The following is a 14,015-nucleotide window of genomic DNA, read 5'->3' on the forward strand; positions in this document are numbered from 1 at the left end:
CCGCGCCCAGTCCCTTCCGACCGCCTGTTCGTTCCCGACACCGTGCGGTCACAGGTTCTGCAATGGGGGCACTCATCCACACTCACCTGCCACCCGGGGGTGGCACGCACTCTCCGCTTCCTCCAGCAGCGCTTCTGGTGGCCCCGGATGGCGAAGGATACCCGGGAATTCGTGCGAGCCTGCTCCGTCTGCGCCCGCGGAAAGGCCTCCCACGCGGTCCCGGCCGGCCTCCTCCAGCCCCTGCCTATCCCGAGCCGTCCCTGGTCGCACGTCGCCCTAGACTTTGTCACCGGCCTCCCTCCGTCCAACGGACACACCGTCATCCTCACCCTGGTCGACCGGTTTTCCAAATGCGTTCACTACGTCCCCCTGCCCAAGCTGCCCACCGCGCTTGAGACAGCCAAACTCATCACCCAACACGTGTTCCGACCCCACGGCATCCCGGAGGACATCGTGTCCGACCGGGGCCCCCAGTTCGCTTCACAAGTTTGGCAGGAGTTCTGCAGGGCAGTCGGGGCCACCGCCAGTCTCTCCTCGGGCTACCACCCCCAATCCAACGGCCAGACGGAGCGGGCCAACCAGGACCTGGAAGCCGCCCTCCGATGCGTGGTGGCCCGCAACCCGGACTCTTGGAGCGACGCACTACCCTGGGTCGAGTACGCCCACAACTCCCTCTCCACCACGGCCACAGGTATGTCTCCCTTCATGGTTTGTTTTGGTTACCAACCACCTCTCTTCAAAGACCAGGAGCATACCGTGGCCATCCCATCCGTTGAGGAGCACCTCCGCCGGATCCGGGGGGTGTGGGCCGAGGCGAGGGCCGCTCTCATCCGAACAGCCCAGAGGACCAAGCGACTGGCTGATCGCCACCGGTCCCCAGCCCCGGACTACGTGCCTGGCCAGATGGTGTGGCTCTCCTCACGCGACCTTCCCCTCCAAGTCGAGTCTCGTAAGCTGGCCCCTCGCTTTATCGGTCCTTTTCCCGTCGAGAAAATTATTAACCCGTGCTCTGTTCGACTCAAGCTTCCCGACTCCCTGAAAATTCACCCTACGTTCCATGTCTCCCTCCTCAAACCGGTATCCTCCAGCCCTCTGAGCCCTCCGGCTTTACCCCCCCCACCCCCCCTGATAATAGACGACCACCCGGCTTACACGGTGGCAAAGGTCCTGGACGTGCGGCGCCGGGGCCGGGGCTACCAGTACCTAGTGGACTGGGAGGGCTACGGTCCGGAGGAGCGTTCCTGGATCTCGCGGAAACTTTTCGTGACCGACGCCCCCATCAGGGAGTTCTACGCACTCCACCCGGACAAGCCGGGTAGGACGCCAGGAGGCGTCCGTTAGGGGGGGGGTACTGTGACGGTTCGGGTCGGGGAGGAGGGCGTGGCAGTTCTGATTATTTACAGGTTCGCGATCCACCCAGCCAGGCCCTCCTCCGGAGAAAGTGGGCGTCGGCTCCGGCGCACCTGCAGCTCGTTGCCGGCAATCAGCGCCCTGCATAAGAACCAGCCACGCCAGGAGTCCGACGCCGGATTATCTCGTCACCTCACGTGGTACTGGCTCATGTCTCGTCCTGCTTCCCGATCGCCTGACTCGTCGTGCTCTCGTGCCTGCTTGACCCCTGCTCTTCCTGTTCCCCCCTCTAGCCGACCTGAACCCGTCTGGTCCCGCTCAGCACGCCAGCGCCTCCGAGATCCTGCCCGGCACGCATCCCGCCAGCGCTCTCCGCTCCACCGTGCCTCACGCTACCTCGCCAGCCCGACTTCGCCTCCCGGCGCGCCCCGCTCTGCCGCACTCTCGTCCGTGCCACCCGGCACCTGCACGTCGGCGTCACTCGACGCTGTCCCCGCCGACGCCCGCCTGGTGGTGGATTCTCCCCAGCTCGCTCCCCCACTCCATTCCTTAATAAACCCTGTTACCCCCTCACCTGTCGCCTTTGGGTCCTCCTTCCTTCCCACACGGTTCAGGGAACCGCGACACTTATAGTATTGAAGATATTTAACACAAATTAAAAACTACGTTACAAAAATAGTAAATGTGCTGCCACTTCCAGATGTTTAATATTGAATACATTTAATTATGACTGCTGTGTGCCATTACTTATATATACAAAATACGTTATTAAGTATTTTTATTTAAGTATTCTCATATTTCATATTTGCAGGTTGACATGGCAGTAATTTCCCTTTTGACTGACGAGCAATTGGGCAAATATATCACTTCCTACGGTGATCGAGTAGCTGTCCTTTGCTTTTGTCGACAGAAAATGCCCAGTGCTGATAATGAAACTCTCATCCAGACATTAAGGGACAAAATAAGATCAAGGAAAAAAGGTGTACTGAGTGGAAGTCCAGGTGTGCTCCAAAACCACGACAGGGGAATGGCAAGAGAAAAAAGATTTTCTGCGGAAAAGAGTTGCAGGAAGATTGAAATAGGATGGCTCCATTTTTATGGCAATGAATATCATCAAGTTAGGACAACCAATGGTGGAGGAACAAGGCATGCCATTATGGAAAAAACAGCAACTGTTGCTCAGATTTTGGAATTGGGAAAAGAGTTATTTTTCCCAGATGGAAGCTCAACCAAAGGATCAGTTGGTGACTTTACTTTTGAGGTATGTGACTTTAAAAGAAATCAGATTACCGTATTTTCGCAGTCATAGGACGCGCTGCCTCAAAGGGCGCAACACCTGTTGAGGGTGCTATTTCTGTCTTTGAAGCACACACTGGGCGCGCCGCCTTACAAGGCGCTAGCTCAGCTGCTTTTAGCATAGCAATAGCTCAGCTGCTCGCGCTGACTCAGCACATGGCAATTCACTTTGCCTCAATACCATAAGCAATCGCCACATTTCAAAGACAGTGATACCATTGACAATCGCTATCATTAACAATGACTCTAACCAATAATAGGTATCATGGCAATAGTCTACAAGACTACGTCAGGGGAGGGACTTCACTGGTCACCACACTCCTTAGAGTCACGGTTTAAAAAAAAACCAAAAAAAAAACCTCAGCATACAAGCAAACAATGAAACAAAGAAATAAGATTAACACAAAACATGTATCTCTCATGCCATCAATATACCAAAAAGAAAAAAAAAATAACACAAAATGATATAGCAATGGCTTCTTGGGAGCCATTAGAGCAATGCCTTCTGGGAGCCACTCAGACTCAGCCAATCACATGGCTGTTTAGAGAGATTTGCATGGCTGTTTAGAGAGATGTGCTGTTATGCTTTGGGCTTTTTGTCTGTTGTCTAAACCTGGGACGTTTCTTGCTTGCAAAAACATAAATGATAAGACAGACTACAACATTGTGGACAGCTGCCCTTTTGTCCAGCTTTCTCCCACACCATCACCCAAACACCATAGTCACATAATGTATAGTCATGGTCACTTTGAAGCATAGATGACTCACACTTTGTCCAGCAGGGTGTGCTAACATGCACTCCGAACAGCCCAATGAGTAAAAGGGTTGATGGTCGCGAGTAATACTTTGTCCATATAATGAGCGCAGTCGCCTTACAAGGCGCTGTGTTAGTTTAGGGGAAGATTTGGGACTTTTAAGTGCGCCTTATGACTGCGAAAATACGGTACTTTAGATGAAACGGTTGGCAGACTATGAAAAAACCTAACTGAAGCTGCTGAGATTTTACATTTGTACAAAAGAGGTTCCTTCCACATGTCAAGTGGATGAACACAGTGAAGATACTTTATCTGTCACCAACATGAAGGGAGGACTTTCACAGTTGAATGAAGATGGATCTCACCTTGACGGAGGTGATCTGTATAGAAATGTACTGGATCACGGACACTCATCTGACAGTGACGTAGGCGAACAGGTTTGTGCCAGTTGATGCATTATTTGTTATTCTCGATTGAAGTAAAACAGAAGTTAAGTCTTTTTGCTACTCAAAAAACAAAAACATGTGTGCCAACAATGAACATATTTGCTAAAAAATGCATCACAAAGACTGAGGGAAAATTCACAGCTATTTAATACTATTGCTAATGTGTTTTATCCTGATCTGTAGTGTTTGCCCAGCATTTAATCAGAATAAAGTGCTTACCATTAGATGATTTTAAATTGTTGCAGACAATTGTTTTAGAGTTCACTGTATTTGTTGCAGAGTTTGCAATTACAAGCAAGGTTAAACAAACAACGAGGACTTTCTGAGAGTGGGAGAGCAGAAGAGGCACGAAAATCCCAACCATCTTCTTCAACCTCAACAGCAAATAATGAAACAAACATTGGCCATGGGAAGGAGTCAGACATCAACACAAACGGACAGGATGCAGTTTGGATTAATCTCCCAAATTCTAAATACTTCCCTGATGCTTGCTTTGAAATTATGGACATGACCAGAGCAGTTCCAAATGGATTCTCACAAACAGAGATGGAGTCCAGCTCCCTCGACACTTTTGAAGAAGCAGATACAGTTGAATGGGATCCAGAGGACAGCCTTGGGAGAATATATCAAGATGAGTCTGTAGTAATTGTTGGGGTAAGGTAGAAATACTAATGCAGGTTTTAAATCATTTGAAAGAGTGGAATAATCTGCTAATTAAAGTCTGTACATTTCATACTGTCATACTTTTCTTTTTCTGAAATATATTGAGATTTTGGGGGGGTTATAAAAATATGTAAAATTCCATTTTAGAAAGACTCAGTATACAGTAAATAACAGCGTAATAAATTGTTTGATAAGGCCATTAACTTGAGGTTTAACGAATAATACGTTTGTCATTTAATACATTGTGTTCAATTAATTCTTCAGAGTTCTGGGATGTATGGTGGGACCGAACAGGCTTCACAACCTCCTCTCCCTCCTGCTGCTAATGACCTGCCTTCGCAAGTTGGACAGTCCACTCAACAAGAGGTGATGGAAACTGCACAGGTAGGCTCCATTGCAAGTTACCCCAAACACACTCTCTAAACTACTGACTTATTTTACACAACTGTTAAGTAATATAATATCGTATTTTGTCATTTAATGGTCCTACAGTTTACATTTACAGTTTCAGGGATTGAGGGGAACATTATCATGGAGAAGCAGCATTCAGTTTTTGTGCGACGTCACATATATAAAACATACTTCCAGAGAATTGCAAGAATGCTTAAGGTGTGAATTTCTTGAAAACAAAAATATAATTTCGGAAATGTTTGTTGTTAAGTAATCTGAAGCAACACTTTAATTTTAATCCTTAACATAAATTTTAAGTTGACTATTTACAGTAGTTTTGTTGGTTTTTGGGAGGTGGGGGCCAGGTCAGAGGTACAACCATTCGATTCCCACTCCATCCAATCATGTGTCCTCCACAGCCACTCACATTAATGTATGGCTTGGTGTGAATGTTTGGTGGTGGTCGGGAGGGGTCGTAGGCGCACCCTCGCAGCTACGCTTCTGTCAACCTGCCCAGGGCAGTTGTGGCAAATACGTAGTTTAACACCACCATCGTGTGAATGCATGAGTGCATGAATAATGTATTCATTGTGAGCACTTTGAGTGTCTGGTTGTCCAGAAAAGCGCTATATAAATATGATGCATTATTATTATTGTTAGGTTTTTACTTGCATTATAGGACACATAGGATCAGGCATTATTTTGATCCTCACACAATTATCGTCAAAGTTCATTTCACATTTCACCTTTGCTTTGTTGACTAAACAGTATTTTTGTTGTTTGAATGTTTATTCTTTCAGGACAGTGGACCAAATCAAACGCAAGACGTGCTCTCAATTTCAAGCAGTCTCCTGTCCCCGACAACCTCACCTGACAACCATAGCGATCCAAGGACTACATGGTATGCATCAATTTGTAGGATAAAGATTGTTGATTATCTTTTGTCAGTGTTTATGGACAGTAGTATAATGGAATTCAATTTAAAGATTAAGTTTGTAAATGAAAAAGCTATTGATGATGCTGGCGTGTCAAGGGAAGGTTCCACTGCATTCTGGGAAAAATTTCTTGAACAGTGTGAGGGGGAAACAGAGCGGGTTCCAAGGCTGAGGCCAGATTTTTGTGAGGCTGAATGGCAAGCGGTTGGCCGGATCTGGGTGAAAGAGTTATTAGACCATGGTGTCATGCCAGTGAGGCTATCAAAAGCTTTCTTGTTAGCCTGCATCCATGGCATTGACTCAGTTGATGTAGACATCCTTACATCATCATTCCTTAACTACCTTCCTCTCATTGAGAGATCAGCAGTTGAGAAGGGCCTCCAGGGCACAGTAGAGGAAAGTGATGAAGAGGACTTGCTTGATGTATTTTCAAGAATGGGTTCCCATTTCCTCCCACCAAAGACTAGCTTACAGCCTGCCATTCAAACAATGGCTCATAAAGCCCTTCTACAAGAGCCCAAGTTTATACTTGATTGTTTCGCCACAATAATGATACTTGTGCATCACAAATTACCAGATAAGCAAAGTGTGTTGTCCCTGTATGACTCCAAGAAGGCCACAGGCAAAAAAGTGTTGCAACTGCTTAAAACAACAAAGATGGTGATGTCTCAAGGAGAGCAAGCAACCTTTAACTATCTCCAACGTTATGTAAAAAATGCTGATCAAACCAAAGCTGAAAAAATCCTGCGTTTCTGGACTGGTTCCTCTGTCATCTGTGTTGACAACATTCTGGTATGCTTCAATAGTGAAAGTGGACTGAACAGAAGGTCTGTTGCCCATACCTGTGGAGCCACACTTGAAGTACCATGCACATACAGCTCTTACCCTGAATTCCGCACAGAGTTTGACAACATTCTGTCCAGTAACTACTTAGAAATGGACATTCTTTAAATCTGACACCATGCAGAGAGCAGGCTTTTCTGTTTGTACATTAATACACTGCCATAGTTTCCACATTTTCTGCTCCACTTATTTTTATGATGGTTCGATGTTAGATGGAGCACTATCTTATTTTTGTGTGAGAAGCGGGGTTCATCGTGGATTGTTCACCAGACGAGGACCAGGAATGTGGGAGAAAGTTGGAGCACATGGTGTAGTGGCCTTCCGTTGTTTCCAAATAAGCCACTCGTGCGGGGTTAAAGACGCAGTCACAATTGAACGAGCGGCGATCCAAGTTGTCAATTTAATGTAAACAAGATTAACGTTCATTTGTTTGTCACATGCGCTTGACTCAAAATTATTCGTCCACGTCCTCCATTCCAAACTACAAAGAAATTAATCCGTATAATAGTTTGTTTTAGTTGTGATCTGGTCAAACACTGTTCCGCTGTCCTCCAAGCCCCACACTTCCCCCCACAGGTGCAATAATCATGAAACTTAAAGGTTCACAGGTCACACCACCATCCCTCGTCTACAGAGGGCACCCTCCATACTGCGGTGCCCCGTAAGGCAACAGTGGTGTCAAATTATATGTTCATTCTGGCCCCAACATTCCGGCCCCTAATTGGTGATGCCATAGCAAATCAATTACCTGAACTAATAATTCAAGGGGCCAACAATTGATAGTTTCTGCAAAGAATCAAACACAAAACAATAATTTACAGCGTGAATATATCCATTTCAAAATCATTACTCGTCTTGGGTATTTGTCCATGAAGTTCAGAGTTCATGAAGGAATGTGCGTAGTCTATGATTTATTAAATAAACGCGCATAGTCCATAATTCATGAAGCAAATGTTTGCAGTTCGTGCTTATTTGTGTGTATCAAGTGTGTCCAGCAGCCCGTGTTATCTTTCGGTCAGTCCTAGGTGTATGCAAAATGTGTATATGTGCATGCATGTGTAGGGACTGTCGACGAGGCTTCAAGCGCAGTCCGCTGCTGGCAAAAGAAGACAGAGCTTGTCCACCGGTCTCTGTAGAGTGCTGGTCTTGGTTCTCACGAGTACACTTCGAACAAGCCCCTTCGATCCAGGAAACGTCTTCACCACACGGCCCATGAGCCATGAATTCCTTGGTGCTGTGTCATCCACGATGACAACTAGATCGTCTGGACTGAGGTTTTGTTTTGGATGATTCCACTTGCTTCTTGGTTGCATGAGGGGCACATATTCTCTTATCCACCTCTTCCAGAAAAGGTCCGCAAGATACTGTACTTGCCTCCATCTCCTCTGTGTGTAGAGGTCTCCCCTTTGGAATAGTCCTGCTGGCATTAGAGGTTGGGCCTTCAGCTGCAGAAGATGGTTTGGTGTGAGTGGCTCCAGATCATTTGGATCACTCGACACAGCAGTGATTGGTCGATCATTCATGATAGCTTCAACTTCGCATAATGCCGTCTGTAGAGTCTCGTCGTCTAGCGTTTGTTCTTTCAAGACTGAGTACAGTATCTTCTTGACAAGCTTGATCAACCTTTCCCAAACCCCTCCATGGTGCGCTCCAAATGGGGGATTGAATGTCCATTTAACCTCGTCCTTTAGTAGCTCCCTTTGGATTCTTGTATGGTCCAAGCCTTTCAGAGCCTCCTTGAGTTCTTTCTGTGCCCCGACAAAGTTTGTCCCATTGTCTGTCCGGATGCTCTTCACTGGTCCCCGTCGACACATGAAGCGACGCAAGGCATTGATGCAGGAGTTGGTGTCCAAATGGCTAGCCACTTCCAAGTGGATGGCTCTGCTTACCAAGCAGGTGAAAATCACTCCCCATTGTTTCACATGAGAACGTCCTCGCTTCACGTCAAATGGGCCAAAGTAATCAACACCCACATGGGTGAAGGGTGGGAGATCCGGTAAGAGGCGGTCTTCTGGAAGGTCGGACATTTTCTGCTCCTCCACCTTTGCTTGCATACGCCTGCAGAAAACGCAGCTCTTAATTATCCTTCTTGCAGAAGAATTGGCACAAGAGAGCCAGAATCTCTCTTGTAGTTTCGAAATCATGTGACTCCTTCCTGAGTGTCCAACCTGTTGGTGGATCTTTTGCAGGATCAGTTTAGAGATGTGAGAACCTTTGGGCAGGATAATTGGGTTCTTTTGCTCTGCTGGCATTGCCATCTTACTAATTCGCCCTCCCACTCTCAGGATACCATGATCCACAATAGGATCCAATTTACAGATAGGGCTGTTTCGTTTGACAGTTTTCCCCATCATCAAGAGGTCAAGTTCTTGTCCAAAGTGCTGTCTCTGTTCAAATTGGATAATGGCCTTTTCGGCCTCTTTTATATCCTCTGCTGCCAGACAATTTTCCTCTTGTGTCAATCCTGGATTGGCCCTCGCGAGGTCCTTTCTCCTCTCACCAAGCACAAGAAGCCGTGTTTTCAACTTTGAAAGCCAGGCCACAGCCCTCTTTAGACGATCCCAAGAGGAGTAATACTCCACTAGTCTGGTTACTGGATTTTTTCCTTTTACATGTGTGATGTTCACAGTGATGTCATTTTTCACCTCCTGGTCATCAGAGGCGATTTGCCCCAGGTCATCTGGGATCTTCGGCCAATCTGTGTCCCTTTTCTACAGGAATTCCGGCCCCATTAGCCACCTTGATGATTTTAGGAATGCATTTACATGCAGCCCACGTGAAGCATCATCTGCCGGGTTGGCTTGCGAGCTTACATGTCGCCACTGCTTCTCTTGAGAAAGATCACGAATAATTGCCACTCTGTTGGCTACGTACGTGTGGAATCTCTTGGTTTGGTTACGAATATATTTCAGTACAGATGTACTATCTGTCCAGAAATTAGAGTCCGTGAGTGCAAGCTGTAGCTCCTTCTTCAGCATTCTGTCCACCCTCACGGCAAGTGTGGCAGCTGCCAACTCCAGCCTGGGAATAGTCATCTGTTTTAGTGGTGCTACTCTTGACTTTCCCAGGACAAATGCCACGTGAACTTTTCCCATGCTATCAGTATATCTTAAGTAGCTCGCAGTGCCATAACCCAACTCACTAGCATCACAAAAGTGGTGTAGTTCCACAGCTATTACCTCCCCAAAGTATTTTGGCTTCATGCATCGGTCAACTTGAAATGAACCCAGACTCTCCAATTCAGTGACCCATCTCTGCCATGCCTTGGAGAAGTCCACTGGGATGGCTTCGTCCCAGCCCAGTTTTGCTCTACAGAGCTCTTGGAGGATTTGTTTGGCTTTCAGGATGAATGGGCAAAGGAATCCAAATGGGTCATAGACCGAGCTAACCGCAGAGAGGATACCTCTCCGAGTGGGCGGTCTGGTTCTGGTGGTGGTTTTGAAGGTGAATACATCACTTTCGATGTTCCATTGTATCCCAAGTGCCCGCTCGAATGGCAGCTTTTCTCTGTCCAGGTCTAGGTCTTTAATTAGCTTTGCTCTATGCTCCTCAGGGATGGACGCCAATACCTCGCGGCTATTACTAACGAGTTTTGTCAGCGTGAAGCCTCCCTGTGAGCAAGCATCTTGGAGGTCCATGGTTATCTCAATAGCTTCTTTCACTGTTGGGACGGATTTAAGGCAATCGTCAACATAAAAGTTGGATTTAATGGTCTCAGTCACTTCCTCTTCATATCTCCTGAGGTTATCCTCTGCAGTTTGCTTTAAAGCAAAGTTTGCTATACTGGGTGATGATACCGCACCAAAGAGATGGACTCTCATGCGGTACACTTCCAAGGGCTGGCTGGTGTCGCAGCCAGGCCACCAAAGGAACCTTAGCAGATCTTGGTGTTCCTTATGAACTTTTACCTGATAGAACATTGCCTCAATATCTCCCATAATCGCAATCGGTTCTTGTCGGAACCTGAGCAAAACACCCATCAATGTGTTTGTCAGATCGGGGCCTTGTAGGAGTTCTTTGTTGAGAGATGTGCCTTTGTATGTTGAGGTACAGTCGAACACCACTCGAAGTTTGCCCTTCTGCTTATGATAGATCCCATGATGAGGTATGTACCAAACTTTGCCATCTTCTCGATGCAACTGTTTCTGTGGCACTTTCTCCGCATACTTCTTTGTGATTACATCATTCATAAAGTTGGTATACTCTAATGCGTAGTTTGGATCTCTTCCGAATTTTCTTTTCAAATTCTTGGCTCGCTCCTCTGCCATTTTGTAGTTGTTGGGCATGATAATATCCTTAATGCGCAGAGGCAGAGGTAAGGAGTATTGACCATCTTGGAGGGTAACCGAACTCGAGGCGATATCCATGAACCTTCTATCCTCAGCTGACATCTCACTTTTCCCTTCGTACTCCTTTTCAGAGAAATCCCGATTGTATTGCCTGATGAGGAGTTCCTCCAGACTAGCAACAGAAATGCGATTGGATGTTACTTCAGGAGGTCCACATCTTTCATTAGCGGTGCAAGATTTGAGTGGACCATTAACCACCCATCCTAATAATGTTTTTACCGCATATGGTCCGTTATCTCGGCTGGTGATGATGTCCCAAGGTTCCAGTGCTTTTGGAATGTTGATGCCAATGAGAAGGCCGATATCCGAGTCGATTTTCTTCAATTTCAGATCCTTGAGATACGGCCATCTCCTTAAATCCTTTTGAGTGGGCAAGTGCTGCTTTGAGACTGGTATCTTCTCCTGGGTATAGGCCCTAGGTATTTCAAGGTAGGTTTCACCTTCCAAATTGCCTACCTCCAAACCTATCAGCTCATGACTCGTTTGCAGGAGGATTTGAGTCTTTCGTCCTCTAGCCTTCAGTTGGTTCATTAGGTTCTCCGTGCAGAACGTTGCTGTGCTGCAGGGATCGAGAAAACCCACATGGTCAAGAGAACATGCCAAATGCCACGCAGAAGGCTGAAGACTGGATTTGAGCATGCAACTTTTTAAGTGGATGTGATAACTTCTCATCCTGTGCTGCAGTTATATACATTTGATTTTATTAATTTAGCTTTGAAAAAGGCATGTTGTACGAGTGATCATCACGTTCCACAATTTTGAGGTCCTTTTGTGTGTGAAGTTGGCTTGTTCTTCCGATGATTGCATGGCTGTTCTACAGGCACTCCGGCTTCCCTCCAAATTCCCAAAAGTTCCCTAATTAAGGTCCGTTGAAGTTTCTAAATAATAATTAAAAATAATAATTGGGGAAAAAAGATGTCCCAAGACTCACAACACTTTTTTTTAAGACCCAGAGTTGCCCATCAAGGGTCGAATGGTTAATTGCTGTTGATATGTAGTGTTCATACATTCTAAATTGTTAAAAAAATATTTGCTCTGTTACGAGAAACAAGAGACATGTTTTTCCACTTGCCATTCCATTTGCATCCAAAGGCTGTTCGTGAACAGATATCCTAACGTTGCCTTTCTGTCAGGTAAATTGATGTTTGTCAGAATTTGTGATTGCTAATAAAATTTGTTCTATTTCAGTGTAACATATTGCATTTTTTAAACACATGACACCACCTGCTGACCAAAGCAAGGAGTGACAATTATGTCATCACCTTTAACAGGCAAGTTTCTAAAATCTCAATTAGGATAATACAATACTACTTTATTTAAATAGCGCATTCCACAACAGCTGTCTGCAGAAACATTATTTAACATGCAGTTAGGTTCAGAAATTGTGGCTGAAGTCAGTGACCAAGACAGAAAGTGTATGTCATATTTTAATTTGAATGTAAAAGAAAATATGGATACCATACTCGCATGATTGGTGATAGGAAGGAAAAATAGTTTCACCAACAATGAATCTTTATGGCCACTGAAAACGTAATGCTTGTGAATTACAGAATTGCGGTGATGGCCTCTTTGAGGTACAAATACAAGTTCACAGCCTGATATGGATCTCTTGGTAGAGTCATATCAGACTGGGCCATTAACACAGCACACAATACAAATACATCCGGATCACAAGGCATGGTCTTACGAAAAACACACTGGTTTTTGCACAGTTGAACTTGTTCATTGTCAACAGGGGAGAGGAAGTCCCTTGTCCCATAAAGTTCAGGTAAAGCATACATCACGTTGGGCCGACCACTGGGGACATTTATGTTCTTTGAGGGCCGAATGAGATGGGAGTTCCAAACTTGGGCAGTCTCATCCAATTCATCCTGTTGAAAATAATATGCAGATAGATTTAGGAAAAGCTACACAGTCAAATAAATTTTAATGAGCAAGAAATTACAGCATAAAGCCCCTTTTCTCTCCTTATTTGCCACTCACTCGCACCTTCATCCCACCTTTCCTCCATCTCTGTTTATCTTGGTCATTTCATATTCACTGTGTGAAACCCACCACACACACGTACCACCATGTTCTTTCCCCTATCCATCCTTTTTTATTTCCTATCCTTGTTATTTCCATTAACACACTCTCATATGCACAAATACACGTTTAATAAATTACTATTTTGGAATGTAGTAACTCACCTGAATAAGTCCCATGCAACAAAATTGCAGGAGGCTTTTGTCCAGAAATCCAGCATCAAAGAAGCCATTGTCTCTAAGGTCTGTGAAGAGTGATAACCAGAACTCCATACACTGGCTGCGAAGAAACCCCCACCAATATTCAATTCTTTGATTGGCGGTACTGGCTCCATCCAAGTAGCTGTCAAGGGTGCTTCCTGGTGGTATGGGGACAAGGAAACGCTGGAAGCCTTTGACATGGCCATTTTCACTTCCAAGATCACCTCTAACGATTCGAGGACAACCCCCTAAACGCTGCACAACTCCCATGTAGTAACCTCCAATCAACTTCGGGTCACTGCTTGTTGTGTAGGCATTGAGCCACATTATTTTCCTTGAAAAGCCATCAATAGCCCCATTGATGCAAATTCCAAATGGCTTCACTTTATCATAGGAATCCAGGTGCCAAATAAAGTTCGGCCCTTTAGAGAAGTAGCTTTGTCGTCTCAGACGTCTTGCCTGCCTTAAGGACACTCCACTCGGGTCCAACTCTTTCAGCACCAGACGAACATCCTCTTTCCTGACTCGAAGTCCATGTTCTCTGCATTTACTGTACATCCATCGGTACCCGTGTAACTGTCCGGAGTGCTGCAATTGACCTCTAATAAAGTCAACCAGGACTGCCAAGTCAGTGAACGTTTTACGACGAAATAATCCTTTTTTGTTTAGCACTCGCTTCAGATGTCTTTCACTTATTTGAAAACCGTGCTTAATATCCAGAACTGATTTTATTTCTTTGTATTTCAAGCCAATTTCAAAGTAA

At 45.7% G+C, this 14,015-nt stretch overlaps 2 protein-coding genes and 1 pseudogene across 2 annotated transcripts in view; 1 reads left to right on the forward strand and 2 right to left on the reverse strand.

The window, feature by feature from the left end:
- Positions 1-14,015, reverse strand: part of LOC148328378 (putative peptidyl-tRNA hydrolase 2) — a 70,151-nt gene that overhangs the window by 10,415 nt on the left and 45,721 nt on the right. The window lies entirely within an intron of this gene.
- Positions 2,168-6,786, forward strand: LOC148328379 (uncharacterized; annotated as a pseudogene).
- LOC148328380 (uncharacterized) overlaps positions 12,442-14,015 on the reverse strand; it is a 1,707-nt gene continuing 133 nt past the window's right edge. Inside the window, exons 1-2 of the mRNA XM_088308961.1 lie at positions 13,217-14,015; positions 12,442-12,898 (exon numbers count right to left, since the gene is read on the reverse strand). The exon at positions 13,217-14,015 is cut by the window's right edge and continues 133 nt beyond it. Of these exons, the coding sequence (XP_088165087.1) occupies positions 12,572-12,898; positions 13,217-14,015 (1,126 nt within the window). The 3' untranslated portion in view covers positions 12,442-12,571. The remainder of the gene's footprint in view (positions 12,899-13,216) is intronic.

The sequence above is a fragment of the Idiotropiscis lumnitzeri genome, chromosome 11 (genome assembly GCF_059441095.1).
Source record: "Idiotropiscis lumnitzeri isolate Australia: NSW breed Sydney's pygmy pipehorse chromosome 11, RoL_Ilum_1.0, whole genome shotgun sequence".
NCBI lineage: Eukaryota > Metazoa > Chordata > Actinopteri > Syngnathiformes > Syngnathidae > Idiotropiscis > Idiotropiscis lumnitzeri.